General features: G+C 40.1%; 3 protein-coding genes and 1 pseudogene across 10 annotated transcripts; 2 read left to right on the top strand and 2 right to left on the bottom strand.

Annotated features, from left to right (window-relative positions):
• Window positions 1-2,428: 2,428 nt before the first annotated feature.
• LOC115740991 lies at window positions 2,429-3,012 on the top strand (annotated as a pseudogene).
• Window positions 3,013-4,038: 1,026 nt separating this feature from the next.
• On the bottom strand, window positions 4,039-10,245 carry LOC115740989 (25S rRNA (cytosine-C(5))-methyltransferase NSUN5). Of its 5 annotated transcripts, none has more exons than XM_048277169.1 (14): window positions 9,949-10,245; window positions 8,445-8,503; window positions 7,831-7,881; window positions 7,235-7,370; window positions 6,596-6,681; window positions 6,065-6,163; window positions 5,858-5,911; window positions 5,593-5,737; window positions 5,324-5,385; window positions 5,062-5,149; window positions 4,792-4,866; window positions 4,558-4,719; window positions 4,266-4,443; window positions 4,039-4,176 (listed from the first exon to the last, which is right to left on the bottom strand). In XM_048277169.1, the coding sequence occupies exons 1-14, from the start codon at window positions 10,175-10,177 to the stop codon at window positions 4,128-4,130; spliced, it is 1,473 nt and encodes a 490-aa protein (XP_048133126.1). In that variant the 5' UTR covers window positions 10,178-10,245; the 3' UTR covers window positions 4,039-4,127. The 5 variants fall into 5 exon arrangements, with proteins under 5 accessions (XP_048133126.1, XP_048133125.1, XP_030530536.1 ...); XM_048277168.1 differs by having other exon boundaries at window positions 4,048-4,173; window positions 4,263-4,443; window positions 4,792-4,875; XM_030674676.2 differs by lacking the exon at window positions 4,039-4,176 and having other exon boundaries at window positions 4,188-4,443; window positions 4,792-4,875.
• Window positions 10,246-13,041: 2,796 nt separating this feature from the next.
• On the top strand, window positions 13,042-14,578 carry LOC115741018 (probable WRKY transcription factor 50). Of its 3 annotated transcripts, none has more exons than XM_048277172.1 (3): window positions 13,042-13,650; window positions 13,815-13,961; window positions 14,214-14,578. In XM_048277172.1, exons 1-3 carry the CDS (start codon window positions 13,433-13,435, stop codon window positions 14,335-14,337), a joined length of 489 nt encoding a protein of 162 aa, XP_048133129.1. In that variant the 5' UTR covers window positions 13,042-13,432; the 3' UTR covers window positions 14,338-14,578. The 3 variants fall into 3 exon arrangements, with proteins under 3 accessions (XP_048133129.1, XP_030530572.1, XP_030530571.1); XM_030674712.2 differs by having other exon boundaries at window positions 13,047-13,652; window positions 13,823-13,961; XM_030674711.2 differs by having other exon boundaries at window positions 13,047-13,652; window positions 13,820-13,961.
• LOC115741017 (protein PLASTID MOVEMENT IMPAIRED 1-RELATED 2) lies at window positions 14,450-19,102 on the bottom strand. Of its 2 annotated transcripts, none has more exons than XM_030674708.2 (3): window positions 18,961-19,102; window positions 16,104-18,418; window positions 14,450-15,865 (listed from the first exon to the last, which is right to left on the bottom strand). In XM_030674708.2, the coding sequence occupies exons 2-3, from the start codon at window positions 18,392-18,394 to the stop codon at window positions 14,812-14,814; spliced, it is 3,345 nt and encodes a 1,114-aa protein (XP_030530568.1). In that variant the 5' UTR covers window positions 18,395-18,418; window positions 18,961-19,102; the 3' UTR covers window positions 14,450-14,811. The 2 variants fall into 2 exon arrangements, with proteins under 2 accessions (XP_030530568.1, XP_030530570.1); XM_030674710.2 differs by having other exon boundaries at window positions 14,450-15,862.
• Between the last annotated feature and the right edge of the window lie 8,164 nt (window positions 19,103-27,266).

Here is a 27,266-nt window from a genome sequence, read left to right as displayed (position 1 = left end):
TGGAATTTGCTTGGAAAAGGTACTTTTGTTTTTCACTTTCGATTGCAATTCACGCATCGTTTTACTTGGAAAACATGTGTATATGTTCTATAGTGTTGATGAACGAATTTGATTTGTAATTGGAGTGAAAATTTAGCCATTTCTATCAAACTTTGCAAGAACCAAAGGTTGATCTTCGTGCCATCAAGTTCCGGTTATTTGCCGAATAACTTAACTTAATCTTGAGATTTGATGAATTAAGTTGAATTGCTCATGGATTGATTGAATCTCTTCTCAAATTAAAATTGGTAATAACGTTTTTCTAAGATCAAATTAAATCAGAATTTTTGCACATCAAATCTGGAATTTTCAGAATATACTTCTCTTAGCCGAATTGCTTATGGATGATCCATGCTTCGAACTTTATCTATTATTGGCTAAATGATATTATCCTTGATTATTTGATATTATCTCTATGCTATGGATGAGGTTTATTGACCTAAACTTTATCTAAACTTTTTGAGAATATTTGAATTGGATTATATCAAGTCCATTGTGGATAATTTTTTGCTCCGAATATTTATCTTTAGCATGCAATTTGTTTGATTGAATTTAAGATTGCTATATTATCTCTTATGAACTTTTATGATAATTTGGATTGTTGGAGATAAAATTGGTGTTTAATTGAATGTTTACTTTTGAGAATTATCTAAAATAAATTTTTCTATCCTTAAAGATAATTTCTCAAATTAAAATTGGATTGAATTTTTGGATGAGGAAAGGTGGATCTCCAATCTCATATTTTTGGCCAACCTTCTCATATTTTCGAAAATCTAAAATAAATTGACTCAATTTTAAACAAACATGCCCATAATATATGCACCCGTATGTGCCTAGACCCGTCGAAAAATAAACCACACGCCTTAGCCATGATCTTATGGAATGGGATGGTGATTTAGTATAGAAATTCGTGTTACGCCCTTTGACGAAAGGGATGCTGTTTTCTATACACATATCCGCATACCGGCTCGAATCCTCGAGGATGTAGCGGATGAAATCTCGCTCTAGCCCAGATCTTTGGGAATGAGAGGATTTTCGGAAAAATCGAAAATTAAAAGGTATATTATGGGCATTTTTGTTTATTGTTGTTCAGATTTGTGATTGCTTTTGAAAATTTTCTTTTATTACCGAAAATACCAAAAAAATCATCCTCCGGGCGCATAATATATGGTCTCATATTACATTTTTTCAAAAAAATCAAAATCATTCAAATCACATTGATCAATCAAAAAGGGATTTTCATGAATGGTACCGAAAGGGTATTAATTTTTTCAATTAATGTAACCAAGTCCCCGAACCCCTTTTTCTCTAGTGCGCAGAAATAAAATAGCTCTCCCTCTATTTTATTAAGGTTTCTAATCAACCTTCCGTAAATGATTAGTGGCGGCTCCAATTGAATATTTTTTCATGAATAAACATAAGTTAAGATTCGGTAGGACTTTGGAGGGTCCGAATTAGGTTAGTTGATTTAATTGACCTGATAATCCGTTAGCCTAAATTTTAGGTCGCGACAAGTATCACCAAAAATCCAAAACTAATATACTCGTGACAAATTTATCTTAAACTATTTTTTTAACACAAAAAATATCAAACTGATACACTTGTGACAAATTTACCTAAATTACTTATTTTATATAAAAAAAACCCCAAATTGGTATATATGTGAGAAATTTACCCCAAATTAATTTTTTAATCATCATAAATCTCAAACCGATATACTTGCGATAAATTTTTCCTCCGTTCATTTCTATTAAATTGTGTTAATATCACGAAAATATCAAACTCGTACACTTGTGACAAACAATGGTACACTTGTCAACTAGCACGTGTCATCTAACTCAGCAAGTTGATTGTAAAAACTAAGGGAGAGTAAATTTATCACGGATATACTAGCTCATAATTAGTTTGATGTAAATCTATCACGGGAATACTAGATTAGGGTTTTTTGTGATAAAAAAATAATTTACAGTAAATTTGACACAAGTGTACCAGTTTGAAATTTTCTGTGGTAAAAAAATAATTTTAGATAAATTTATAATAGGTGCGTCAATTTGAGATTTTCGGTGGTATATTAACCCTTGAAACTAATACAATCCTTTTCATTTTCATTTTTATTTTATTTTCACCTTTGGAAGGGAAACCGGAAAGTACTGTGAAAATGCTTTTAGTCTAACCAAACCAATGGAGCTCCTCTCTCTTTTTTTTTCATTCTATTTTTCCATCCATTAGTTACATGAACAGAAAAAGAAAAAAAAATGGATGTCTTGTTTTTTTTATATGTGGGTTTTAAATTAAGGAAGGAAAAAAAATTGGGAAAAAAAAAATAAGAATTGGTGCCACGCAAGCTCGGTGATGTGTCAGTGACTAGGTAGCCTGACGGACGCCCACGACTTCTCTTCGCCATCTTCACCAAGAAACGCGAAGAGACGCTTCACCGACGCGTTGGGTTACAGCCGAGAAGCATGGATCTGAGAGACATGGGCTTCGACAACACCGTCCTGGACACCCTCCACGAGCTCCTCGACCTCTCCGACGAGGGCGACGCCAAGTCCCGCCACGCACCGTCCCCAGCCTTCCCGCGCGACAAGAAGGCGATGGCGGCGACCACGGCGGACGTGAAGGAGTACCCGAGCTCGTACGTGTTCGTGCTGGACATGCCGGGGCTGAAGCCGGAGCAGATGAAGGTCCAGGTGGAGGACGGGAACATGCTGGTGGTGAGCTGGGAGAGGAGGAGGGAGAGGGAGAAGGAGAAGGAGAAGGACCAGAAGGACGGGCCGGGAGGGGGGCTGCTGAGGTAACATAATGATGGAGAGGAGGCTGGGGAAGTTCCTGAAGAAGTTCGTGCTGCCGGAGAACGCGGACACGGAGAAGATAAAGGCGAAGTACCAGGACGGGGTGCTGACAGTGGCGGTGGAGAAGAGGCCGCCGCCGGAGCCCAAGAAGCCCAAGACCGTCGAGGTCCAGATCGGCTAAACCGGTCGAACAGACGAGAAGGGTTTCTTCTTTGTAAAAAAATGTTTGTTGGGTGGGAAGGGAGCACTGGTGATAAAAGTCTATGTTGTGTTGAGCTTTCCGGAACGAGGCTGTTGCATCGTGTGTTGTGTACGGCGACGAAGGATGTAACGAATTCCCAACGGAGGTTGTGTAGGATCAGATGACTATGAAGAAAAGACGAGTACAGTAATGTCATAATTTGCAGACAAAATAGAATAAAATAAGTTAAAAAAGTCTTAATCATATCATTAAGTCCCAACTCAAGTTTCTTTCTCAAAAGCCTCCAAACACAATTGCCCAATCCAATTAACCTTTTATTGCTGCCGGTGCCATAAAACACAGCAGAGGAGAGTGAGCGCTAAACCAGAAGAATCAGAAAAGGAGAGAGAAATTTGACCAAAAAAAAAAAAAAGAGGGGAGAGTTTCGGCTGAGATTTGAAATATATATTTTTAAAAATAATAGTTTATTTTGCTTAAAATATTGACTAAATAAAAAATATTTCAATTGTTTTGATATTTATTATTTTTAATAATAAAAATATTTTTAATTGATTATTTATTTCAAGAAGTACCTGTAGAACATCACGGTGCTAAGAGAAAGTGGTCACGGACAAGATGACGGCGGCTAACCCTGATCGGGAAGTTCGGGAATGTCTATGGAGGGCCAATATGAAGAAAGCATGAAACTCTCTCCTGGGGCGTTCTAAATCATTCAATCCGATGCGATGGACACACACTTGGTTCTTCTCTGTCTCTGAGCTTTCTCATCATCTTAAATTCTTTTTCCATCATTCGTGACGTTCTACACTTAAGGAAAGTGAACACACACAAGTTGTCTGAATTAGAGCAGGTCTAGCTTGAAGATCTACGGTGTTGGAATTTGGAATTGATGCAAATGAACTCCCGGCTGCGCGCTAACCTTAATTAAGCGACAGAGCAGCCCGACGAATCGCCAAAATTCACCTCAGGAAAGTGAGCCGATTGAGGTATTCTGACAGTTCAAATTTATCTGTCAAAGACTTCTCTTTGACAAGTCGATCGATTCGCTCAAATCAGTTTTAGAATATCACCATAGGACTCGGTGGTGGAACCAATCAAATGACTCGCAATGATTTCAGCTGATCAGCGTGATTTGATGATCCAAGTGAATACCATACCAAGAAAGGCAAATATCATAATATGATTCTCAAGTAGTTTTAGTCTGCAATCCTGGTGCGTAAAAAAGCAACCTGGATAATTTGGTGCCTGTTACAAATCTCTTCTTTGTTGAACCGGACACTCTCCTATTGGTTTTCCGAGTAGAGAATGCAGGTGCAATTCCTCCGTGCCTGTCAACATGTTCCTTGACAAACAGTGCAATGAAAAAACCCTCTCTGTCCTCTAGGGGATCGGTCCGCAGTAACTTTTCAGCTGCATGACAAGGAACATTGATTTAGCGGACCAACGGGCGAAACTGGCTATTAAGGAGCATTATACAAAGAGAGTGTCCTCCTGGAGGTTAAAATCAAATGACACAGCACTTACCGCCTTCGAAAACTGGGAGACCTCGGTGACTCCACTGGGGGAAGGGAGCTTCCAGCCGAAAGCCAAGAGATGCAGCAAGAGGGAGGATGGACTGCACTACATCTTCATTTTCAATCTGGTGGACGGAGCATGTACTATAAACGACTCTTTCCACAGATGGAACTGTACAGAGAAAAACACATGAGATCCTTCCAATGCATTACTAATGGTCTTAGAACCAATCAACAGTCTTACAAGATAATGCGTGTGTCAGGGCCTTTTTCTGAAAAGCTGCAAGTTTATTGAGCCTCGCTATTTCTGTACCATCAGCTGCATGACCTGGATAACCGAGATTGCAAGGGGGGTTTGGACATTATGAACATCATGAAATGCAAGAGATGCAGAGATATATATATGATACAAGACATTGATGGTAGTCCATCGCTCCTGAAAACAGAAAGCCTTCGGATACTATTTAAAGAAATTCTTACAAGGTTAGTTAAGGCATAAATAATAGATAATTACCGGCCGTGTAAGAAGGAAGCAGATGATCCAATCTCTCAGCAGATGTCCCAGATCCTGAGCAGGACGGATCTAAAAGAATTGCTTGGACCTAAAAACACGAACTTTCTCATGACTCTGTAGAAACAAAAGAAAGATGGACGACCCACCCCACATCCCCCCGAACAAAATGACAATAATAATTTACTGGTGGTGCGGTGCCATAAATGACTGTTGCCAAGCACCACGACAGGAACACTATGGAAAGCATATCATGATTCTTTACCTTGTTGTATGGGTGAACACTTGGGGTCAAATTTAGAAAATCTCCATGGACTACATGGATGTCTAGCACCTATCAAGGCTCACAATTTGCGGACATTAATTATATGACAGAGAAGAACCCAAGAATGCAAAAGACTGTTCTTAAGCATGTTAAACCAATGTTCCCAAATTTTAAGACAATGCACCCAGTTGTGAATATGACACGAATAGATGCATACAATCTAGGTGTCAGTAGCTGCCGAAATACTGGTAAATGAGGCAAAAGGATACTGGAAGCGCCAGATAGCCTGATAGTATCTTCTAGACGGTTAACTCTCTGCTCATTGAGTTCGCAAGCTATAATCTCTCCTTCGTCCCTCATGAGAGCAGCTAAATGGACGGTTTTGTTTCCCGGTGCAGAACAAGCATCAAGAACCTTCAGAAAAATAATGATCAAGACACGTGAACCAGTTCCGGAAAAATGGAAAGGTATCTTTACTGAGATTAAAGTAGATCTCAGAGAGAGTATTTGAAAGAGTAGCAAAAAGCAACTCACCGCCCAACCTGGCTCAGGACGAAGCGCTGCTGCAACCATACAGCTTGCTTTGCCCTGCAAAATAAGATGTTCAAAATAAAAAATCGCTCTCCACCGAGCTAAACATTATATGAACACGAGGAACATTCATCAAAGTAAACACTAAATAGACCACACTAGAACCACATCTTGACAACAGCATAACTGTAATTGTTCCCGACACCTTACTTGCATAAAGACACTTCCGTTCAAGACAAGAGGATGATCATGCAAGTCAGTACCGGCCGGCAGAATTAGCAGGTCAGGAAGCAGGCCATCCTTTTGAACCTATGTAACACGATAATAAAAAATGTTAACGTTTTGCACATAGCCAATGAAAACTAAAAATTCAAAGCAACGGCATGCAAACTGCATTCACAGAACACACCATAATGTCATTGAGATCTTGTCCATCACTTAATTGGGAAGTACTAATGCATCAAAAAGCATCAGAGGGTGGACATACTGTTATTTCAAGGTTACAAAGCATTCAAAAATCATTCCGCAAACAGGTTGTTAACTAACAGAATGGTCAATGAAAGGCGACACAGTACTTAAAATGGAGAGATGAAGAAGACCAATGCCCATTTATCTCTGCTCCTCTACGTTGCAGATTCCCCAGTTATAATCTTCTTCTCGTCCACTTTATAGTTATTTCAGGCACACATGACGTACACAGGCATGCAAGAGATCCAATAAGATTTCATACTAGCAAAATACCTTTGTTAGTTTGTCCAATTCAAGCATTGCATATCCAATATCCAATTTTAGAGTATTTACTCGGACGTATCGTGGTTTAGGAGCATCTGCATGAGAAATCGGAAGCTGCATTAGATGAACATCACAGTCTAGCAGAAGTTATTTGTATGTCTCATGCATCAACTAAAATGAAATTGGTGACTAGTTTTGTAAAAGGATGGCATAGACAGGCAGGAAGGCAGCACATTTCCCTATGTCAGAAACGCCGCCGCCATATGACCATCCAACTAAAAGCAAAACTTGATATCTGCATTCAAGTACAAGTTCCTTTTAATAGTTCTCTAACTGATAGTCTCTAATAATTCATTAATCGAAAAAGTACGTGGAAATCATAGGTCCTCAAGTCACTTATTTAAATAATGATGAAGTCCATTCCATAGTAATATGTCGTTTCTCTATGTTACATTGAACTGGTATTTAGTCCTCAAAATGGAACTAAAGAAAACTATTGCCTCTGTGCCCTGGGGGATGTGGGATTCACAATGACAGCACAATATAGTTTAAATCGACAAAGTCTGAGAATGTCGCAACACAATGAATAGTTCTGCCTCAAAATGAAAGAATGGAATCAATAAAGCTAAAAGAGGAACAATTTTGGACCTCCTGTTTGATAAATGGCTGTCAGTTCATCTATGCCATTGGCTTTCTTTCTTGATAACAATTGTTCTAAAGCTGACTGTAACTTAATTTTATGGTGGATGAGAAACTTCTCTGCATCACCAATTGACTGCTTTGCCTGCAGCACAGAGTACTCTTGCAAATCAGCTGCAGTCAATAGCAAATCATTACGAAATGGACCAAAATCAATGACCAAATATTTATGCTAATCCCCAAAGCAACGAAGCACCTCCCCACAACCACAAGCTGCATGCAACAAGAGCCCGTACAAAAGGTTTGATGCACTAGCCCTAACCAATACACCTTGAGTACTTGGTTAAAAACATCTAAATAGTCTTATCTAAATATGGGACGAGACTATTTTTCAGAATGATGAGCTTCTTGCTTTTAACGGTCACAGCTCCTTACATTACTGCTACTTGTTCACACTGGAAAAGCGCTATCATGTCATTCACCATAGGGGCAAAAGAGAAAAAAATCTGAAATATTGTCCAGGATACCTTACGCATAAGCTAGCCCAATGCAGTGAGAATACCGGAGCACAATGCACTCTAGAGTCTAGAAAGTTAATGACCTACCTGACCAAAGAGAACATCGTACGTCACTATGAAAAGCAAGTCCTCTTTTCTCTGCAAGAGAAAACAAAAGAGAACATAGTGCAAGCCAATAAATAAGCGATAGCTTGGATAAGCTGGAAATTTGGTAGGTTCTATCAAAACCAGAATCTTCCCACATCCAAAGAACCATTGCAAAAGATACTCGTCCAATAAATTCTAAATTTTCTAGAGAAAAATTTTTCTGATGAGTAATGCTAAATATTTAGACTCACTTACTAATCGAGTTCACTTAGTGCTGTGGCTAACATAAGTAGTTATTTAGGTTCCTGGACCCATTTAGTAAGCCCATTCATTATATCAGTCTGAGTATCTCTAGCGTTATTATCTTCTGATAGTATAGTACAGTGAAAAGTGGAACTCGCAACCTATTGAATCAAAACTGAATGTTTCAAAACAATAATAACTAAGATTGTTAGCGCAAAACAACTAATGGATTTCAAAACAACAATAACTAAGTATGTTAGCAAAAACAATGGACTGAGTCAAAGAAAACTATAAATTATCTCATGATCATATTATCAGAAGAATTTCATTTCGGTACATGTGTTGGCACAAAGGTGAACAGATCATTTTACCTTCCACTTGCTATTGACTATGTCAGCATCCTCCAGGATCTGCTTTATAATAGGAAGATCTGAGACAACATCAGATAAAAGATCATTCAATTGAAAAAGCAAGGGTACCAGTTGTTTGACTGAGGACTCTAATCTAATTTGGTTAGTTGAATGCATCGCGTAAAAATCAAGTTACAAAGCATATTGAGACACAATAGATCTATACAACATTATTATTAATTTTGCAACTCAAAAGCAATAAATACACGAAAGTTTTCACCACACAGAGGAAATGAAATGACCCACACGAAGCCACCAAGAGGAGGCCAAAAACAAGGAGCTGAATGAAAGGAAAAGTGGAGAAAAAATCAGAAAAAAGCAATAGACATTCTAGACCCTTTTGCAGCTATTGAAGTGCAATTTTGCTTGTTTATTTGAAAGGTGCCTCTTCTTTTACAGATAGCTACTTCAGCAAAAGAAGCTCAGCAGTGAAGGATGTTTTTGGCTCGAATGAAAGTGCTTATCTGGGTTTTGACATTCTAACGTCAAACTACATCTGCACTGGATCAATCTAGAATAATGGCGGATTCATTTTCATCGTCTCACAATACCACACATGAGACATGCCAGTAATAACTGCCACTTGACTAACTGCCAAGCAAAAAATGAAGTGGCAATAGGCTGATCCAAGGACAAGGATTCTCATCTACTTCAGCTATCACCGTCACTCTCCCACTCCATCATTCAACACCCCACAAATAGAGACATCCCCTATGGCTTCCATTTCAAATGAGTACTTTAAAGCTTCAGATGCCCAACATCCACAACTTAATTTTCATCCAAGAGGCCCAAGGGCAGGAGAGAGTCAAAATGCTATAACAGAGCAAAACATGTCTTCCTGGGAAAAACGGTTCATGAAAAAACAGATTGACTCCACTGCTTGGGAAGTACTCGGTTACAGGAACAGGTAAAAATGGAGTTTGCTTCTCAACAGTTCTTCCCGATCAAAATACAAGCAAAGGCGAGCCTTCCTTGTTCTTAATCGCATTCTAGAACTGAAACCTTAAATCTATTTGGGACCCTGAATTGGAACAGCTCCCTCTAATTATTCATTCAACGTTACCATGTAGCAACTGCATTGTGATTGCACAAAATTCATCATTCATTGAAAATTCTCGGTTTTGGTCTTGCTCTAAAACAAGCATTGCCAAACCATGTGACTTGGTCACTCTCGTCAATTTCTAATGCAGATAACACTATATGATACACACCAACTATTAAAGAGAGGCAGCTGGCACTTGCCAGTAACTCATGGAATTAACACCAAATCATAAATTTCAGCACCAGTAGGAAACGTAAAACCATCATAAAGCATAATCTCAATCACTCGAAACAAACCCTACCACTGGAACAAAACTAAGCCAACTCTAGCAGGAACGGCTTTCGAAACGCAACCTCCATGCCAGAAAAGCAAACGGTATCAAAAGCTCACAAATGCACCGCCGCATAGCTTTAAATATCTTACGCTTGAGAGTTTGGCACACCAAAGCGAAAGTGGCTCTCTTGTTCCTGACGGAGGGGCTGTAGACGAGCGACTTGACGGAGCCGACGGCCCGGCGCCGGGCGTCGCCCTGCAGGACGCACCGCAACACCTTCGCCGCCTCCCTGCGCGCGAAGTAGGCCGAACGCTCGGCGTTGCTCAGCCGCCGGATGTCCGCTTTACTGGCGGCCGCTGACGGCGCAGACGAGCGCATCGCTCGCTGTCAGATAGAGCAGCTCGTAGAGGGAAGAAGAGTTCCACGGAAGTCCCAACTGAAACGCAGAAGAAGAAGAGGAGGAGCGTCGTTTTGGGGTCCAGTCCAGCCCTGGAACGACATCCTATGGCTTAGTTGGGCTAGCTAGTGGGCCGAGCCGGGCCGCAATGAAAGGTTGGGCCCATTTCTGACACATTTACCGTAAACTTGTATGACATGACAAGTTTACCCCAATTTTTTTTTTTTTTACACTAAAAACCATAAATCTATATCCATATGACACATTTGACTCAAAAATTAGGGTAAGTATATCATATACATATAAGTTTGTGAATTTTGATGTCACAAAGAAAAATTTTAGAGTAAATGTATCATACGAATACAATTTTGGGGGTTTTTTGTGTCATAAAAAAAATTGAGATAAATGTGTCGCAATAGACATAATTTAAGGTTTTTCGTAATTTTTTCCTCGTTTCTTAGTACTTTTTTGCCTAATAATGCTGCTCAAATTGGTGAAATCATAATTAGATAGATTCCGCTCGAGATTTGTGTGTCATTCCAAATCTCGTCTATATCACCGCCATGTCGCCGTTGTTAACCCAAATTGCGACCGTCGGCCAAGAACAACATAATTGAGCATAGAGAGAGAGGGGTCCGTTGTTCGAAATCTCGTCTAGATCACTTCCATGACACCGTTGTTAACCCAATTTGCGACCACCGGCCGGTACCAACATAATTGAGCACAAACAACGAGAGAAAGATTAAAGATGAAAGAACAGTTTGTCATTATAAAATATGCTCTCGTCTATATCACCGCCATGTCGCCATTGTTAATCCAAATTGTGACCGTCGGCCGGTACCAACATAATTGAGCATAGGGAGAGGGGGGGTCCGTTGTTCCAAATCTCATCTAGATCATTGTCATGTTGATGTTGTTAATCCAATTTGCGATCGCCGGACAACACCAACATAATTGAGCAGAGAGAGAGAGAGAGAGAGAGAGAGAAAGATTAAAGATGAAAGAACCGTTTGTCATTATAAGATATGCCATCATGTTGAGGTTGTCCCACATCGATTGATGTCCGGATCTTAAGCGAGAAAGACGAAAGGCGCTCACTAATCGAGCGAACTCTCTTCTTCCTCGCCTCCCCTAGATGACAGAATCGCAAGCGTGGCTTGGGTTTCCATATACACGGACGCGATCACCACGATCGAATTCGGTGGACGCCATTCGAGACCTGCGCGCTTTCCAAACCGGGAGTCGATCCTACCGACGACGAAATCGGGTCACCCTCATCCAGCAAGAACGCGCACGACACGGGCGTCCGTGAACGAGCTCTGGAGATCATCATCGGTCATTGTTGGACAGGGAATCCCCTGTTGATTTTGACAGATGCCTCAATATCCACCGTTAGCATCATGATCAAGCTAAATCGTGACGGTACGATGATCTTAAGTGCCCCCATGTTCGTAATTAGTAACCGGTTGAAATTGACGACGACCTGATGGAATAGTTGAATCCCACAAAAATTTGGAAATCGGGTTTTTCCCCCTTGTTTATCTCTTTCGTTGTCAAAAGGAGAGCCAATACGACGATCCAGCGGACTAGCTGGACAAATGGAAGCTTCCTCACAACTTCTTGCTGCTGACTTAAGAAAAATGAAGTCACGGAGACGCCAGCTTTTGCTTTCGTCCCTTGGAGCTTTTTTTCCCACTCCACGAGGTTGGTAACGGATTCAGGAGTTAAATCGGACTCGGCGGGGATTCAAATACATCGGAGGTTAGGATTTGATGCATACTTACAACGCAGTAAAACATAAAACGAGAAAAAAAAATTGAGACGCGATATTTTATCCCGATTCACTCTTAAACCAAAATTACGTCAAGTAGAGAATTCTACTATAACTAGCATTTATCACCTCTCGTTTCATCACTCGATTACAAGTGAAAAAGAGTGTATATAACAGTTTCACCGTCGGCACGCGACTCTTCTGTTCCTCGCTTAGTGATCTTTGCTCGATCGAACTACCGGGTTAAGCAAATTATTGGGGTCTTATTTTTATCAAACAAAGTACTTTTTATCACATATTGGGTAAGAAAGGCATCTGCTATGTAGCTAGTGGCCATGAGCTGTTGCATAAAGGCAAGAGCATCTTGGTACAAATGATGACGAAAGAAAATGACGACTCAAGCAATGCGATCATTGAATTCCAGTTTCTCGTGTGCACTGAATCTACAGAGATGTTTTTTTTTTTCTTTTTCTTTTTAGTTGAGTTGACTTGACCACACGGTCGACCCCTTTATGAACGACCAATGAGGTAATCCATATACTTATCTTGATCAACGAACCCCTGATCCAATATGAGAAAACTTGGGCTATTTTATTCTTCTTTTCTCAGATGGGTGACCTGGGAAGTTCCATAGCTCGTCATGTATGAACAAGAAGATAAAAGAGCTTGCTGACCATAACCATTATGCATGACTAAAGCAAAGTCCTACCTTTCATGAAAAAGATAGTTTCTTGGAGCACTCATCGTTTTTGTATGAATACCTCGGCATCCGTCGGTCAAAGCGATCACCAAAAGAAGCGTGTGAGACGGGTCATGATTCTTTTTCCATATAGATGTCGCATCCGCTTCTCGAGATACGATCGATTAGATTCGATTTGACATAACATTCACGAGAGTGCAAATCAGACGCCATACTATTCCGTGACACCGTCGGATGGTATTCAAGATCAGAGACGGTTCATGCACCGGTTTCTCCCGAGAACTAAGTGCTAGAATAGAATGCCCTAGCAGTTGCCAAAAAAAAAAAAAAAAAACCCAGATAGGCATTCCAGACGGTGAATGAATGCAAGCGTCGTAGTCAAGAGTTGACTCCTAATTCTTTTCCCCGTTGAGAAGGGGTTGGTCTTACCACGAGACCCTCGAACTAAATTCACACAAAAACTTGTGCGCTAAGTTTAAATTTTCGAGTCATGCTTGGTAAGCCCCACAAATTTCGTCCTCTCCGATTTTGTCTTCTTTCTTTGTCTTGGTGGGACCAGCAGTATCACATTTTGTGCCTCTTTCAACTGAGAATTAACGTTGAAGTTTCCTACATCGTCGAAGGAAGCTCGTGAGAAGCAGCCCTACTAGATAAGAACTCGAGAGAGCTCGGTATAAAAGCGTTGCCCCGAATGACACTTCAGCTCCACAGGCGCTCGAGATTGCAAAGGAGCGTGCTCTTCTTCTCGTCGCCGCCTTCGCTAGGATGTCCGATAGTACTAACTTCCAGTCGCCGGACTCGCCGGACATGGACTTCAACAACAAGTCCGGCTTCGAGTTCTCGGAGCTCCTAGAGATCGACGAGTGGATAGGCGACGACCCGGCGTCCATGGTCCACGGGGCGCCGGCGAATAGTTATTTTTACCAGTCCAATGAAGCTGACGACTCCATCGGATCTAGCAGCAACCCCGAAGGCCCCAGCGGACGTAAATATCCATCCCGACCTCGCGTCTCCGTCTCTCTTTCGGTTATTGATTCATGCTACTCTTCAGGGTTCCTACACATGTAGAGATAATCGATTAGTTTGTATGCCCAGCATTACATTCATTGCTTTAGCTAACTGACGCCTGAGAGAGTTTGTGTGCGTTACCAGCAGACGCCGAAGGCGGAAAGGAGAAGAAGGAAGTGAAAGAAAAATTCGCCTTCAAGACGGAATCGGCGGTCGAGATACTCGATGATGGGTTCAAGTGGAGGAAGTACGGGAAGAAGATGGTGAAGAACAGTCCGAATCCGAGGTAGTTCTTCTTGCTTTGAGTTGGGTTGCGGTATTTGCCCATTGTTTTACTACTGAAAATGACAAGAACAGTTTAATAAAGGGACTCATTCCCATGCTTTAGCGTTTGTTTGTTTGTTTCCATCGCTCAAATTCTATCAGCCGAAACATTTTACTGCTGCAAAACAGAGACTCGATCTAGAAAGCCGTCTTCGAAGCGACGGGTTCGGTTCGCTTTTCCCCGGAAATAATTTCGTTCTTGAACAATCCGCAGGAACTACTATAGGTGCTCGGTGGAAGGCTGTCCAGTAAAGAAGAGAGTTGAACGGGACAGAGACGACCCTCGGTATGTAATAACGACCTACGAGGGCATCCACAATCACCAAGGGCCCTTCTAGTCGCAAACATTTGCGGAGGCCGTGCTCACATTTGTGAAGTTTTGCTGAAGTATGTGCTGATGTAGAATCAAAGAGCTGTTTTCCATAGGAGAGGCTCAAGAGTCACTGATAGTCTTGGTACTTTATGCAACTCTAGTCGTTGCAGTGTGACAAAGAATTCTTGCAGAAGCAATTGTAAGGTACCTTACAGATATTTATAATTTAACACACCTGGTCGAGTGGTGCTCTCAAGCTCAAGGGAGACAATGAGCCAAATGACAGACGATCTGCGAAAATAGTGCCACTGCCAGGACCAATAGATCTGTCAATGTTCACCATGCGTGCTCATGTTAACTAAGCTAAACCAGCTTTTCGGGTTTTCTGAGACCAAGTCTCTCTGGAGATACATACAAAATGACATGATCCACTTCTTCACAGAGGATGGACACACCAGTGCATGAATTAAGTGGAAACCTCGATTAGATTAAAATTTGCTCAAACACAAGATGCTGACCGTGAGCTTTCATTTAGAAAGATGACATCAGGATTTCGTACGTGCGCAGTTAGCCATCCAGACTTCTTAGAATTGCTTTCAATGCCATAAGGAAAAGGAGAGATGCTCCACAAGATATCTGCACGTGGCCCCTTCGCCTTCCCTCCTAGCGATGATTTCACCACAGCTTTTGATTTCGCGAGTGGTTGTTTAGCAACCTTACCCAAACCACTTGCAAATAACCACCGGGTGCCCAATTGTCGTTGTCTTGTAGTTCCCCATGAATGCTTCTTGCCCGGTTCCGCATCTACGCCTGCCAGATGGAGTTCAATGATTCTAAATGAAGAAACGGCTATTCCATCTCTTGTGGGCATACCGTCATCTTCTTCCTCGTTTCTCCTCTCTGAAACAACTTGGTGAACATATCTTCTCTCTACATGAACCAGAGCAAGCATTGGATCACCAACAGCTTCAAAGTTTCTAAGAGGGTCCCTCAGCTGCACCCTGAAGGCTACAGTAAGGTTGTTCTGTAAAAGGCCGCTCCTCATACCAGATGCTTCGCTGGGATTTATATCTTCAATCAGCTTCTCTCTGGAGCTGTCCTCACACTTTGCATGATGGCCCACTAGGATCTTCCTAGTGCCCTCACCAGTTTCATCCTGGTTTCCATTACTAACTCCAGCATCAAGCCTCAACCAGTCATCCAAAGTTACAGAGAAATCCATCAATCCACAAGCATCACTGTCACTATTATGAACATCGTTAAGGTGAAATTCATCATCTTCCAAGCTCATAAGCTCATGAAAATTTGCATACTTCCTTTGAGAAGCATGTGTTTCAAAGTGTGGAAAAATACTGGCAGGTGCCTCCTCATCTGTCATCCCACATTGAGTTCTCAAACCTTCAATTGTTAGGGCTTCAATTTTATCCATGGCCAAGAGCACAACATCCTCTAGAGACACCAAGTCTGAGACAGAGTTATTACAGCTCACACTACACTCTTGTTCCTTGAAATTTTGGCTCGATGCTGTTTCGTGCTGCAAAAGAACCTGCCTGCTACAGCAACCAGTTTAAACTTAGAATAAGAGATGAATTTTTATATCTATTATTAACTGAAGATAGTAAACTATATGATAATCAGACCATGGACTTTCATACCGATTATTAACTGAAGATAGTAAACCATATGATAATCGGACCGTGGACTTATAGAGCCAATGACCCAATAGTGATGCACATTGAGCTGGTAACCAGGGAAAAAAAAAACTGAAGATAAGTTCATGACATATCATACCAAATGGTTTTGGGAGCAGCTTCACAGGCTACTTGTTGCAAAGTCCTGCCAGTAATGTCCTTTAAAGGCATGGCTTTATCGATCTGCATAAAAAGCTTTTCGATTTCAATCGATGCAAGGTGCTGGAGTACCTTCATGTTACTAGAACCCATTCTTGCAGGTAGCACAACTGGTCCAGAAACTTGCAGTATTACGTTCATGCCATTTTTAGCATTCCTGAAGAGCGAGGGAATCATAGTCCTCAAGAAACCTCCTCCTCCAGTCTGAATGGATGGACCAAAACCTTCTCCAAGCAAAGGTGACTCAACTGGTTCCTGTGGAGGTAGTTCAATTGGACTGCCAAATCCACCAGAGGGACATCGAGGAGAATTCTGAAAGGCTTTCTCATCCAACCCCCACTCACGCATTAAAACTTCCGTCTCTAGATCTTCAAGCATTTTGACCTTTCTTCTGTGCTTCAATGACTGACTTGACTGCTCATATTCCTCTTCAGCATCTTGAAGAACTGAAGTGAGAATAGACTCTTCAGAGTTATCTTCAGAAGAAGATCCAACTGAAGCCCCACAACCAAATCTCGCCCGCTCCTCTGTTGCATTCACTAGTATAAAATTGCCAGAAAGGAAAGCTTCTCTTTCAAATTCTCTTAGGAGTTGTTCTCTGGGAGACTCCGGTTCAACATCAAAATTTGAGCCAGAGAGACTCTGCTCACTTTCCAGCATGTGCAGGAAATCACAAGTCACAAATTCACTAATATCATCAAAACTTAGTGATTTGGTTCCTTTTTTGTTTGCTTTATAACTATATTTAAGCTCCATATAGTTTTCCTTATGCTTACTCTGACACGAAGCAGGCAAAGAACCCAAGTCAGCTGAGTCAAGAATCAACGCGTTAAGAAAAGTTGACTCCACTTCCAGAATTGACTGCGGTGCATGTACACTTTGCTCTCCGATTTTATGGTCACCAACTACAAGCCCATCTGTTGTACTACCAGTTAAGTGGTCCACTGAATCACACTTCATCTCGTCCCAACGGAGCAAGTCATTGCCTGCGAGGGTGTCATCCTCATTTGCTGTTTCAGTTGCAGAATCTTGAGTATGAATGCTAACTTGAACCGGATTCAACTGTTTAATTTGAGGTACTTCAATTCCCTGGTCTATCACAACAAAGTCCATGTCATCTCCTTCATCATCTACAGGTTCTCTAACAGGCAAAGGACAAAGATCGGATTTTGCTCTCGATGACTTCAAATCCTCAGATGATAAATCCGACCCTGATTTATCACTAGAAATATCTTGATCAAGTTTCTCATAGAGATAATGGATCGATTTGGAGAATTCTACAGCAGGTTCAACAAAGGATTCATGTCCCATCTTAACATCAAGAGGCTGTGCAAATTGGAGAGAAGGATGGTTTAAATTGTTCGGAACGCTCCCACTCCGCCGAAGCTTTTCAGTTGAACAATTCTGAGGAAATCCTCTATCATGTTGCTTTGTGTTTGGCCTGCTATATGCCAAGTTTATGAGCTCAGAAACAGTCACATTACCATTAGACTCAAGATTAGATCCACTTACCAGTGAAAAACCAAAACTGACATTCAAAGTTGCACTTTTAGCCTTGCCAGCAAGTTTGAAACTTGTTGTCCACTTCCCCGAACTTTTGTCTCCATCCAACTCTTCCAAAGTCAGAGGCAGCAGCCTGGTCAGATCAACCCAGTGCTCACCAACATCAACTCCCAGAGCACCAATTACAGAAATATGGACTGAGAACAGCTTAGGCTCATACTTGCACGTATTAAGAGGCCCCCTTTTATGGCAATACACAATACATCTATGCATCAAAGTGTCATCAAAATCAGCAGTTCCTTTTAGAACCCTTGATGGTCGGGATCTTAACACCTCATCCTTCCTTTTAAATTCTACGCACAAACCAACACCATCAAAATTTACAGGTAAACCCTCAATAGAGTGCACGTGAAGGAAGAAAAGGCATCCGAACTTTCTGCCCCGAAGATGGGACAGAGCTTTTAAGGGTTTCTTCCAATTCCACACGGACGATGATTTGTTGAACTTGCTCAGTCCCTTTTCATCCTGATTTCCTGATATTGGAACCAATCTATGTTCGACGGACCCAACTTTTCCAGAATATTGAGTCGATGGGGAAATTAAAGACTTTTGAGTGGCTTCATGCAAATACAAAGCTTTGCTTATTGCCTCAATGTCATGCAAGAGCTGACTATTGCTGGCACACACAGGGCTCGCACCATCTCCAGACTCCTGTCCGGACACCAACATCTCTACACCGTGCGATAACACAATCTGGAATTTTTTAGAGAAAGAAGCACATCATGTATCGACTCTCTAAGGACACTTTGTCCACAAAAATTGATAAAGCTCCAGTAACTCGCTTAGATCAAAATCAACAAAGTCTCAATACGAATGGAAAATGCACAGAAATTAGTACAACCCTCTTCACTTAAACACGGAGAAATCAAACAACAGGGCAGTTTCACCCATAGTTACTTCAAAAACAAGAAGATCGTCTACTCGTGTCTGGACACCATCATCTCTGTACCTTACGACGACACAATCTGGAAAATCTAGGAAAACAAAAACGCATCCACTCTCCATGGCGTTCACTGACAGCAAAGAACAGTACAACAAGTGAATCACATCCACAACAATCTCCGCAATACACGTAAATCGAGAATCCGAAACATCCGAGCAAGGAAAAAGAAGAGCAGAGGAGAGACGAAGTCAAATCCCCGGAGATTCGCACCGAAATGCACTTCAATCTAGCGGGATGGTCGACTTACGCGGCGCGGGAGAAATCATTCAGGGAAACCGAAGCGACGGCGTACCTGGGTCGAGGATATTCTTTGCTCGCGGAGAGCGGAGACGTCCGACGCAAGTGATGCGACTCCCGCGGTCTGCTGACCCTGTGCTCCGGCTCGGGACTCGGCGTCGACGAAGGAAGCGGAAGAAGGAGGAGGAGGAGAGGAACGGAAGACGGACGGAACGAGAATGGAGAATAATCAGTTAATTTAGCGCGTATTTTCTCGAGGAAAGTGTCGATTTTCTCTCCCTTTCTCCCGCTGCACTTTCCGAGAAAATCATTTTCACGAGCGGGGGCGTTGGAAAGCGTCGTGGCCGACTCTCCCGAACGGGGAAAATTTCTAATGCTCCATTTCTTTCCAAAAACTGCATAATAAATATTTTTGGCTCACGCTTTTCCTACTCCCTTATGGCTTTGACACTCCTTTTTATATGTGTTTTGACCATTCTATCCTTTGTGTGTGGCCCACCAAATCTGATACAATTTTATATGATTTTTTTATTAATTCTTTATTTTTTTTATTTTTTCTTGCGGGTCCCACCTTCCTCCTTTTCTTCTTCTTCTTCTTCCTCCATCCCACGCCTCCCACTCGTCTCTTTTTTTTTTTTTTTCTCCCGCACGACTTTCGCTTCGACACCTCCCTCTCCTTCCAAAAACCCCGAATAGCTTCGCCACTTTACCATGTTCTCCCAAAACAGGATAAAGCAGGATAAAACGGAAGGAACAAACGCACACAATAACATGTGTTTCACTAATTTGCTTCCAAGTCATGAGATGACACCCTAAGAACCATCCGGCATGGATGCACCCCAAGAACCATCTCGCGTGGATGCACCCTAAGAATTTCGGATCGTAGCAAATAATCCGAGATAAAAACTGGGACGAAATATCCAATGATCCATCATCATCCGTGTTCAATAGTACATCCTAACATGTTCAACATGGTTCAATGTCACATGCCTTCCCGTAAGGACACAACCTTATGTTCATGAAAATAAATAAAGGAGCATGCAAATCTCAAGTGTTCAACCTATTTATAAAGCAAGTAAACATCCCTCACATGATTTTGATATCGGCAAAGACTATAGCGGGCGGGATTAATGGTCGTAAGGGTGACAATCTAATGTCTAAAACATAGAGTCGGACAAGTTCCAATATGCAGAGTGGATGCGAATTACATGTTGAGTTTCTCCAAAAGTAGCATAAGTTTGTTGCACTCGTTTTTTAAGTAAGGTTCTTTCTTGGGTGATCAATATGAGGTAAAGCTAATTGTTCCTCCTGCATTTGCATGTCTTTTGCTTTAAAAACAATGTGGTTTGCTTGCACGTAACCAACAAACAAAGGGGGCATCAATTCACTACTGCGGTTCGTAGTTACAAGCCTCCCGAAGTTTGCAAGGCAAAGATTCTAACTTAAGTTGATGAGGTTATCAAGAAGAAGGCAGGGAAGAAAACAAAGTAAGTGTGCAGATGAATACCACTTCCATAAAAGCATCTATGATGAGATCTTAAAGCAAAAATTACAGTTTGCTACGTTAAGGGAGTTTTGCGGCTTGCTACCATCAAATTTTTTGCGGTTAATCGCCTAGTCCATATTAGAATTGATAGTCATGTTTCTATTGGGTTTTTGTTGTTTTCTCTAATGTTGTTTTCCCCATTTCCTAGTAGAGAAAAATTGTGCTCCTTTTATAGCTATTAACAACCGAATTCATGGTTGTCGATAGATCCATCTAGTATATATGGGAAGGCTCCAACAAATTGATTCAAGTTGTCCTCTAAATAGAGCATGTTCTTGAGAATAATCATGATTTTCCTGCATCTCCTTTATCTAGATAATAATCATGATTTTGGAACTTTTTCCATCTTCGAAATTTGAAGATGCTTGTAGCCGAAAGCTGAAGACCGGTGTGTTTTTTTTTTTTTTTTGCTGGTCTTGTTGTCATAGTTGACAATGAGATTTTATTGTAAACGACATAGATATGAAAACCCAAAGTCATAACTTTCTTCTCACAAAACATTCAAATGCCGCGATAAGTTGAAAGCCTTCTATGAGTCACTTGAAAAAACTCCAAAAGAGGAGCCAAATCTTGCACTAAACTATCTAAATACATCAAAATGGTATTGCCATTACATACCACAAATTGCAATAGTAATAAATTGCATATGCAACTTAACAAAAAAGAAATTCCGTTCAGCTACTTGGCTTCCCTCAAGAAAATCCACTGTGCCTATATTTCATCACCATGAATTCCAATGGTCCTCGAACGTGTATTTGATCCAAGATCTTCGCCTTTCGATTTACATGTGCGACTATTATGACCATAACACCTACAAGTACCACATCTCTTCCCCTTTTCAATAATCTCAAATGCCGAAGGATCGCGTCTTGTAGAAGTTGCTTCCCCTTTAGTTTTCGAACTAGAAGGACGACCTTTATGAGATGTAACTAGGGGCTCATATAAAATAGTATCACCGGCTCGAACAAAATACTCAATTTGCTTTCAAACAACTTCCTTTTTGGAAAGCGGCCATTGTTGCTTCCTTTCCAACTCGTGAAGTAGTTGCTTAAATGAATCTCCTTCATTGTTTTGAGTAATATCATTGTCCAAAAAGGACCTTATATCCAACCTCCATTGTGGATTAATTGCATCAAGAGGTAAACTATCGGAAAACCGTAATCTTATCTCGTGCGCACATGGAAGTCCCATAGATTGCACAAAATGCCTAGTATAAGCGGGCAGCTCAACCCTACTTTTAGCAATCTCATTTTGCTTGTAAAGCTTATCTAAAGCAAATACAAACACACTAGTAATCAAGTTCTCGAAAAGAGGAATATGAAGATGATGAGAAACCCTTACCTTTTCGCTTGACAATTTGCTTTTGATTTCTTGATACCGATTTTCAACCGCAAGGCATCTTTTCTTTTTCACCTCAACTAAATCCCCCGTTGAAACTTGTAGATATACTTTCAAAGTCGAATGTGCCCCTTCAGCTCTTGAAGTAACACGGTTTCCAAAATGCATGTGCAAGTCTATCCAAGCAGTCACAAAAAACTCTTTGAAAGGAAGCCATGTATTTTTTATGTAGTTAATAACCGATGGATTTTCCTTACATCGATATTCGAATTGTTGAACATTATCCTCATATTCCACTTCAGTCTTGGAGTTCAAAACTTTGGACCAATCACACATAAAAAAATCCCAATGTGTTCCTTCTTCAAATTGAGATTTACATTTTGCCACAATATTTTTCTCGATATGTCAAACACACAATAAGTTTGCACTTCTAGGAAAGATGAATCGAATTGCATTCATCAATGCAAATTCCCTATCGCTTATAATAGCTGAAGTTTGACAACCAACACCCAAAATGTTACTAAACATTGTCAAAGCCCAAATATAATCTTCCTCTTCCTCCTTTCTCAAAAAGACAAAGCATGAGTAGAAAGAAGTATGAAAACAGGAAACTCCAATTATATCCAACAAAGACATTTTGTATCTATTAGTCTTGTAAGTACAATCCATTACGAAGACACTTGAGAAACTCTTTGTTAGTGCCATGGAGATAAGATGGGAGAAAAATAAATGCGTCAAGTGACCATCAGCATCATGTTTAAAATTGTAGATGAATCCACCTATACTAAGCTCATCCAATAAAGCTTGGACCATACTGCGACCATTCGGATATTCACGACAGAACTTCACTTTCATGTTGTAGACAGTTTTAGCTATAGCTTGAACATTGGCATTACTTTGTCTCAAGGAAGAAAGGATTTGGCGAGGAGGTATATCGGCCTTAGACATCTCTTTCACACGCAAAGCTTCAACCTTAGAAAAGCGACGACAAGTATGATGTCTTGACATATCACTCGAGGAATCATGATTGTCTGATGCATTCACTATTCCGAGTGACCATGATCCATTCTTCTTTTTATAACCACGGACGTCAAAAGGACAATTAATCAAACGAGATCCAGTCTTTCTTCTTTGACGTGCAACATAAATATTACGTCGATCATGATAACTACCTCCTCTATCGCATCGCAGAAGAACATATTTGTCTCTCTTTGACCTTTTAATAGAGATGACATAACCTTGAGCAAGAAGATGGCTCCGCACACTACTCAAAAGATCTTCTCGAGTTAGAAAATTACTGGGCAAAGTTTCAAATGAACTTGTTGGCATGATCAATTGCTCTTCTCCATTATGATTTTCATCATCAATAGATACATTCGAGCAATTTCGATCCTCTTGAATATTACCTGTTTAAAATCAAGTGGATGCCTAATTAAAATAGATACTCTTTCCTTTGTATTATAACAGCAAACTATCCACGCCTACTCATAATAACACAACATCTAATTACCAACAAAAGCATGAGTGACTGAAACAATGGATTAAACAAGTACAAATTATTCCAACAAAAGTGCGATTACAAAATGGTTGTTGAGAACTCAAGTTCAACTCTACGTACAACTATAATCTAGGGCTAAAAGCAACAATTGCAGCACGCAGGAAAAAAACAAACGCAGCATTGTCCTCATAGTGTTCCAACAAGTTAATCTATAAAAGCATAAATTTTGTTTCAACACTTGCACACGACACTGAAAACTAAAATAAGATTAAATCACTAATTCAAATCTCGCTTCTTATTATCCGTCAGAACACAACTTGCCTAATATTACCTTCGTGCAGAGAAAAGGGGATCGTTGGGGAGGTCATTGGTGAGCCCAATGCCGCTGCTGGTGAAATTGTGGAGGACGGGACCGACATAATAAAGTCGGGGTTTTTGGAAGGAGAGGGAGGTGTCGAAGCGAACGTCGTGCGGGAGAAAAAAAAAGAGACGAGTGAGAGGTGTGGGATGGAGGAAGAAGAAGAAGAAAAGGAGGAAGGTGGGACACCCACAAGAAAAAAAGAAACGAAATAAAAGAATTAATTAAAAAATCATATAAAATTGTATCAGATTTGGTAGGCCACACATAAAGGATATAATGGTCAAAACACACACAAAAAGGAGTGTCAAAGTCATAAGGGGAGTGGAAAAAGTGCGAGCCATATTTTTTTTTAAAAATAATTATTTGTATCGCTTGGAATAATTAATAAATAAATAATATTTTAATTGCTACAACAATTTATTTAACTATTTTCACGAACGATAAAAATATTTTTAATTCGTTCATTTTTGTAAGCGGCACAAACGACCGTTCTTAAAAAAATATTTTACAAATCATTTATTTTTTGAAAAACAAATGGAGCCTAAGATCTAGTAATCCCTCTTAGGAACAATACCATTTATAGATATAATCTTTTGATTATAAATTATGAAAATCTCGTCCGCCAGACGTGTCGTATTAAATTGTTAAATTAGTGACATCTAAGCTCTAATTGTTAGGAAAATGAACGACTTATAAAAAGTAATATGTTGTTTCCCTTGAAATAATTAGTCTATAAAAAAATATTTTCATTATCAGCAATAATTCAAGTTTCAATATTTTCGTAGACGGTGGAAATATTTTCCATTCATTTATTTTTATAAGCAATATATGCGATAATTTTTAGACAAATATTTTCCAAATCATTCGTTTTCCATAAAAACAAAAAAAGCCTTTAGGTCAGTTACTAATCTATGATTGTGAATTTTGCAATCAATAAAGGAAATTCACCTCAATCAAGGATAACTAAATTATAGATAGGAGCAAGAATGTTTAGATCTTTTAGGCAAATGCACTGACAATGGGAGCAGAATTGCCCCATATGAATAATTAGGGAATGCGAGAATTCTCCAAATTGGGTAAAATCAGGACAATTGGGTCAAAGTTGCCTATGAAAAAAATAAAATAAACATGTGAATCCCACATACAAGTTCAATGAGCTCGAGCCCTTATTTGAAATTAAGTTAGTCACTTCATATCTTCATTTAATACAAGTCTACACTGCACACTCTTTCAGAATGGACGGATCACATTTCATGTCCTTATGAGAAACATATTCCTTATACATTTTTACATTTTCTTTTGTAATTTCAATTGTAGTCTATAACTATCGGCACGGTGAAAAGCACGTTGCTAATGTCAAATCCTGCACCGAATATCAAACTTTTTGTAATGTTATTTTTAAAGTTACTCGCCTCATATGTCTTCTCAAAAACACGGGTCATCGCGGTGTTTTCCTAATAAGTGTCCCTCAAATGGCACATAATGATATTTTTCATGAGAACTAAGTAGTTGAAAATGGTTGATCTATCGGACATCATCTCGTTTGTGGCACCTTTTTTCTGCTCTGTCTCAATGGAAGACCACACTGTGAACATTTTCTGCCCAATTGATTTCATTTGGAGTTTTCAACCATCTTGGAGATGCTATACGGTATTTTAAGATCTTTGAATTGGTTCATTCCAATACTTAGGCTCCGTTTGTTTCATCAAAAATAACTTCCGAGAAAATGTTTTCTAGATTTGTTGGCGTTTGGCTCGTGAAAAATAAGCTAATCAAGAAAAACATTTCTACCCATAAAGAAGCCACCTTCAAAAAAGTGGGGAAATTTTTTTTTCTCTCTTTCCTCCCTCCACTCCTCCACATTTTTTTATTCTTAACTATTCTTTAAAAAAATTATATAAAAAATCCAATTTTTAATAATTTTTTGAATAATTTTCATTTTTTCTTTGTTTTTTTCTTCAGCCCGTGGCCAATCATGACTATAACTAATGACCGGCCACAAGTGAGGCTCCAACTAGCCCATGGCCGAGGAGCGAGGCCGAGCCTCACCAAACTTGGGCAAGGTGATGCCTAGCCTCGATAACGTAGAGTTCGGCCTCACCCGGATCTAGCCGGGCAAGGCGAGCTTGAGGTCGCCTAGCCAAATCCGATGAGGCGATGCTCAACCTCCTTAAAAGGTCGGCAAGGCGAGGCCCGGTGTCACCGACCTCCGGTTCAGCCTCGCCTCGCTAGATATGGCTAGGCAACGCTCGGCGTCCCTCGCTTGTGGTCGACAACCGGCGGAGGAAGAAACAAATGAAAAAAACGAGAAAAATATTAAATATTTCAAGATCTAAAAATAGTAAGAATCAAGAAATATTTAAAGATATAAAACCATTTAAAATTTCGAAATTTTCCTTACTAGATGACGAAAACTATTTTCTAGTTCTTTTTCAGGTTTCATCAAAGCACCAAAAAATATCATCATTTTTCTGAAAAATGGCTTTTTGAAAAATATTTTCTAGAAACGTCACATTTTTTCCGAAACAAACAGAACCATAATATGTGTTGCAATTACTCAGATAGAATTCTTACATATATTAGAACAGAAACTCCACTTTGTATATGAGCTTATGGTTTATTTGTATCTCTATAGATATATTTGGAGGAAGCAATCCTTCGAGATACTTACTTTTGCTCTTGTAATTCTCTAACACCAATTATCAAATAGTAAAGTCAAGATTCTAAAAAGCTCCGCTTGGAAGTGGGATGAGAAAAGTATCAAAAAAAGTTCTAAACTTATTGTATTTATATTAATTCAGTCATAAACTTTTCAATTACACCAATTGAGCCATAAATCTTTTAACGATTTGTCAATATAGTCCGTTTGACCAATTTTAACAAAAAATAACTGACATAGATGCCGGCCATCCTATGTGACATAGCCGGTGCTAACGCACATAATTTTTAAATCTTTTTAATTTCTACAATTTTGGCCAAAAATCGCTTGATTTGAGCAAAGGCATGGCGGCCCTTGCCCGCAGTAGGCGAGTGTCGTCGGCCTTCGCCCGTGGCTAGCGATGGTCAATCGGCGACCTCGCCAACCCGCAGTTGTAACCAAAAAAAAAAAACAAAGAAAGAAAAGAAAAGAACAAAATATTTACAAAATTCAAAAAAAAAATTAAAACATTATAAAATTTGCCCAACGCCAATGCGATCAACTTTGGAAGACAATCACGCCTGAAGGAACTTTGAGAAACGAGGGTAACTAGTTCTAAACTTATTATATTTGTATTAATTCAGTCATACAATTTTTAATTGTATTACTCGAGTTTTGAATTTTTTTTAAAACAAAAAATAAAAATAAAAGATTCCCCATTGGAGAAGATCTCATATGTTCCAACCACACGCTATCACCGTCTCGAGCAACGCGTTGAGCATGATGGCGTAAGGAAACGATTTCTTTCTTTGGGTGCATTTGGGAACAGCTTTCCCAAGGCACTTTGAACCTCTAAAGTCCTTTGGGACAAAATTTTGGTGTTTGGCAATCCACTTTAAGAAAATGCAAATATGGGCCAAAGCTGAAAGCTCAAGGCAGGTGGGGACTTGCCTTGGGCATTGAGCATTTTCGAAAGGCTA

Source organism: Rhodamnia argentea, chromosome 4 (genome assembly GCF_020921035.1).
Source record: "Rhodamnia argentea isolate NSW1041297 chromosome 4, ASM2092103v1, whole genome shotgun sequence".
NCBI lineage: Eukaryota > Viridiplantae > Streptophyta > Magnoliopsida > Myrtales > Myrtaceae > Rhodamnia > Rhodamnia argentea.
Note: the sequence above shows the minus strand (reverse complement) of the source record. Positions and strands in the feature narration are given on the sequence as shown.

Excerpts from the sequence above, each read along its gene's own strand:
- LOC115740989 (XM_048277168.1), bottom strand. The coding sequence starts at position 10,177 with ATGCGCTCGTCTGCGCCGTCAGCGGCCGCCAGTAAAGCGGACATCCGG. Across the intron at positions 5,912-6,064 it reads ACGGAAGTGTCTTTATGCAA|GGCAAAGCAAGCTGTATGGT; the intron begins GTAAGGTGTCGG and ends CTTATTTTGCAG. Across the intron at positions 5,150-5,323 it reads GTGTTCACCCATACAACAAG|GTCCAAGCAATTCTTTTAGA; the intron begins GTAAAGAATCAT and ends TCGTGTTTTTAG.
- LOC115741018 (XM_048277172.1), top strand. The coding sequence starts at position 13,433 with ATGTCCGATAGTACTAACTTCCAGTCGCCGGACTCGCCGGACATGGAC. Across the intron at positions 13,651-13,814 it reads AACCCCGAAGGCCCCAGCGG|ACCAGCAGACGCCGAAGGCG; the intron begins ACGTAAATATCC and ends TTTGTGTGCGTT. Across the intron at positions 13,962-14,213 it reads AAGAACAGTCCGAATCCGAG|GAACTACTATAGGTGCTCGG; the intron begins GTAGTTCTTCTT and ends AACAATCCGCAG.
- LOC115741017 (XM_030674708.2), bottom strand. The coding sequence starts at position 18,394 with ATGTTGGTGTCCGGACAGGAGTCTGGAGATGGTGCGAGCCCTGTGTGT. Across the intron at positions 15,866-16,103 it reads GCTGCTCCCAAAACCATTTG|CAGGCAGGTTCTTTTGCAGC; the intron begins GTATGATATGTC and ends TGGTTGCTGTAG.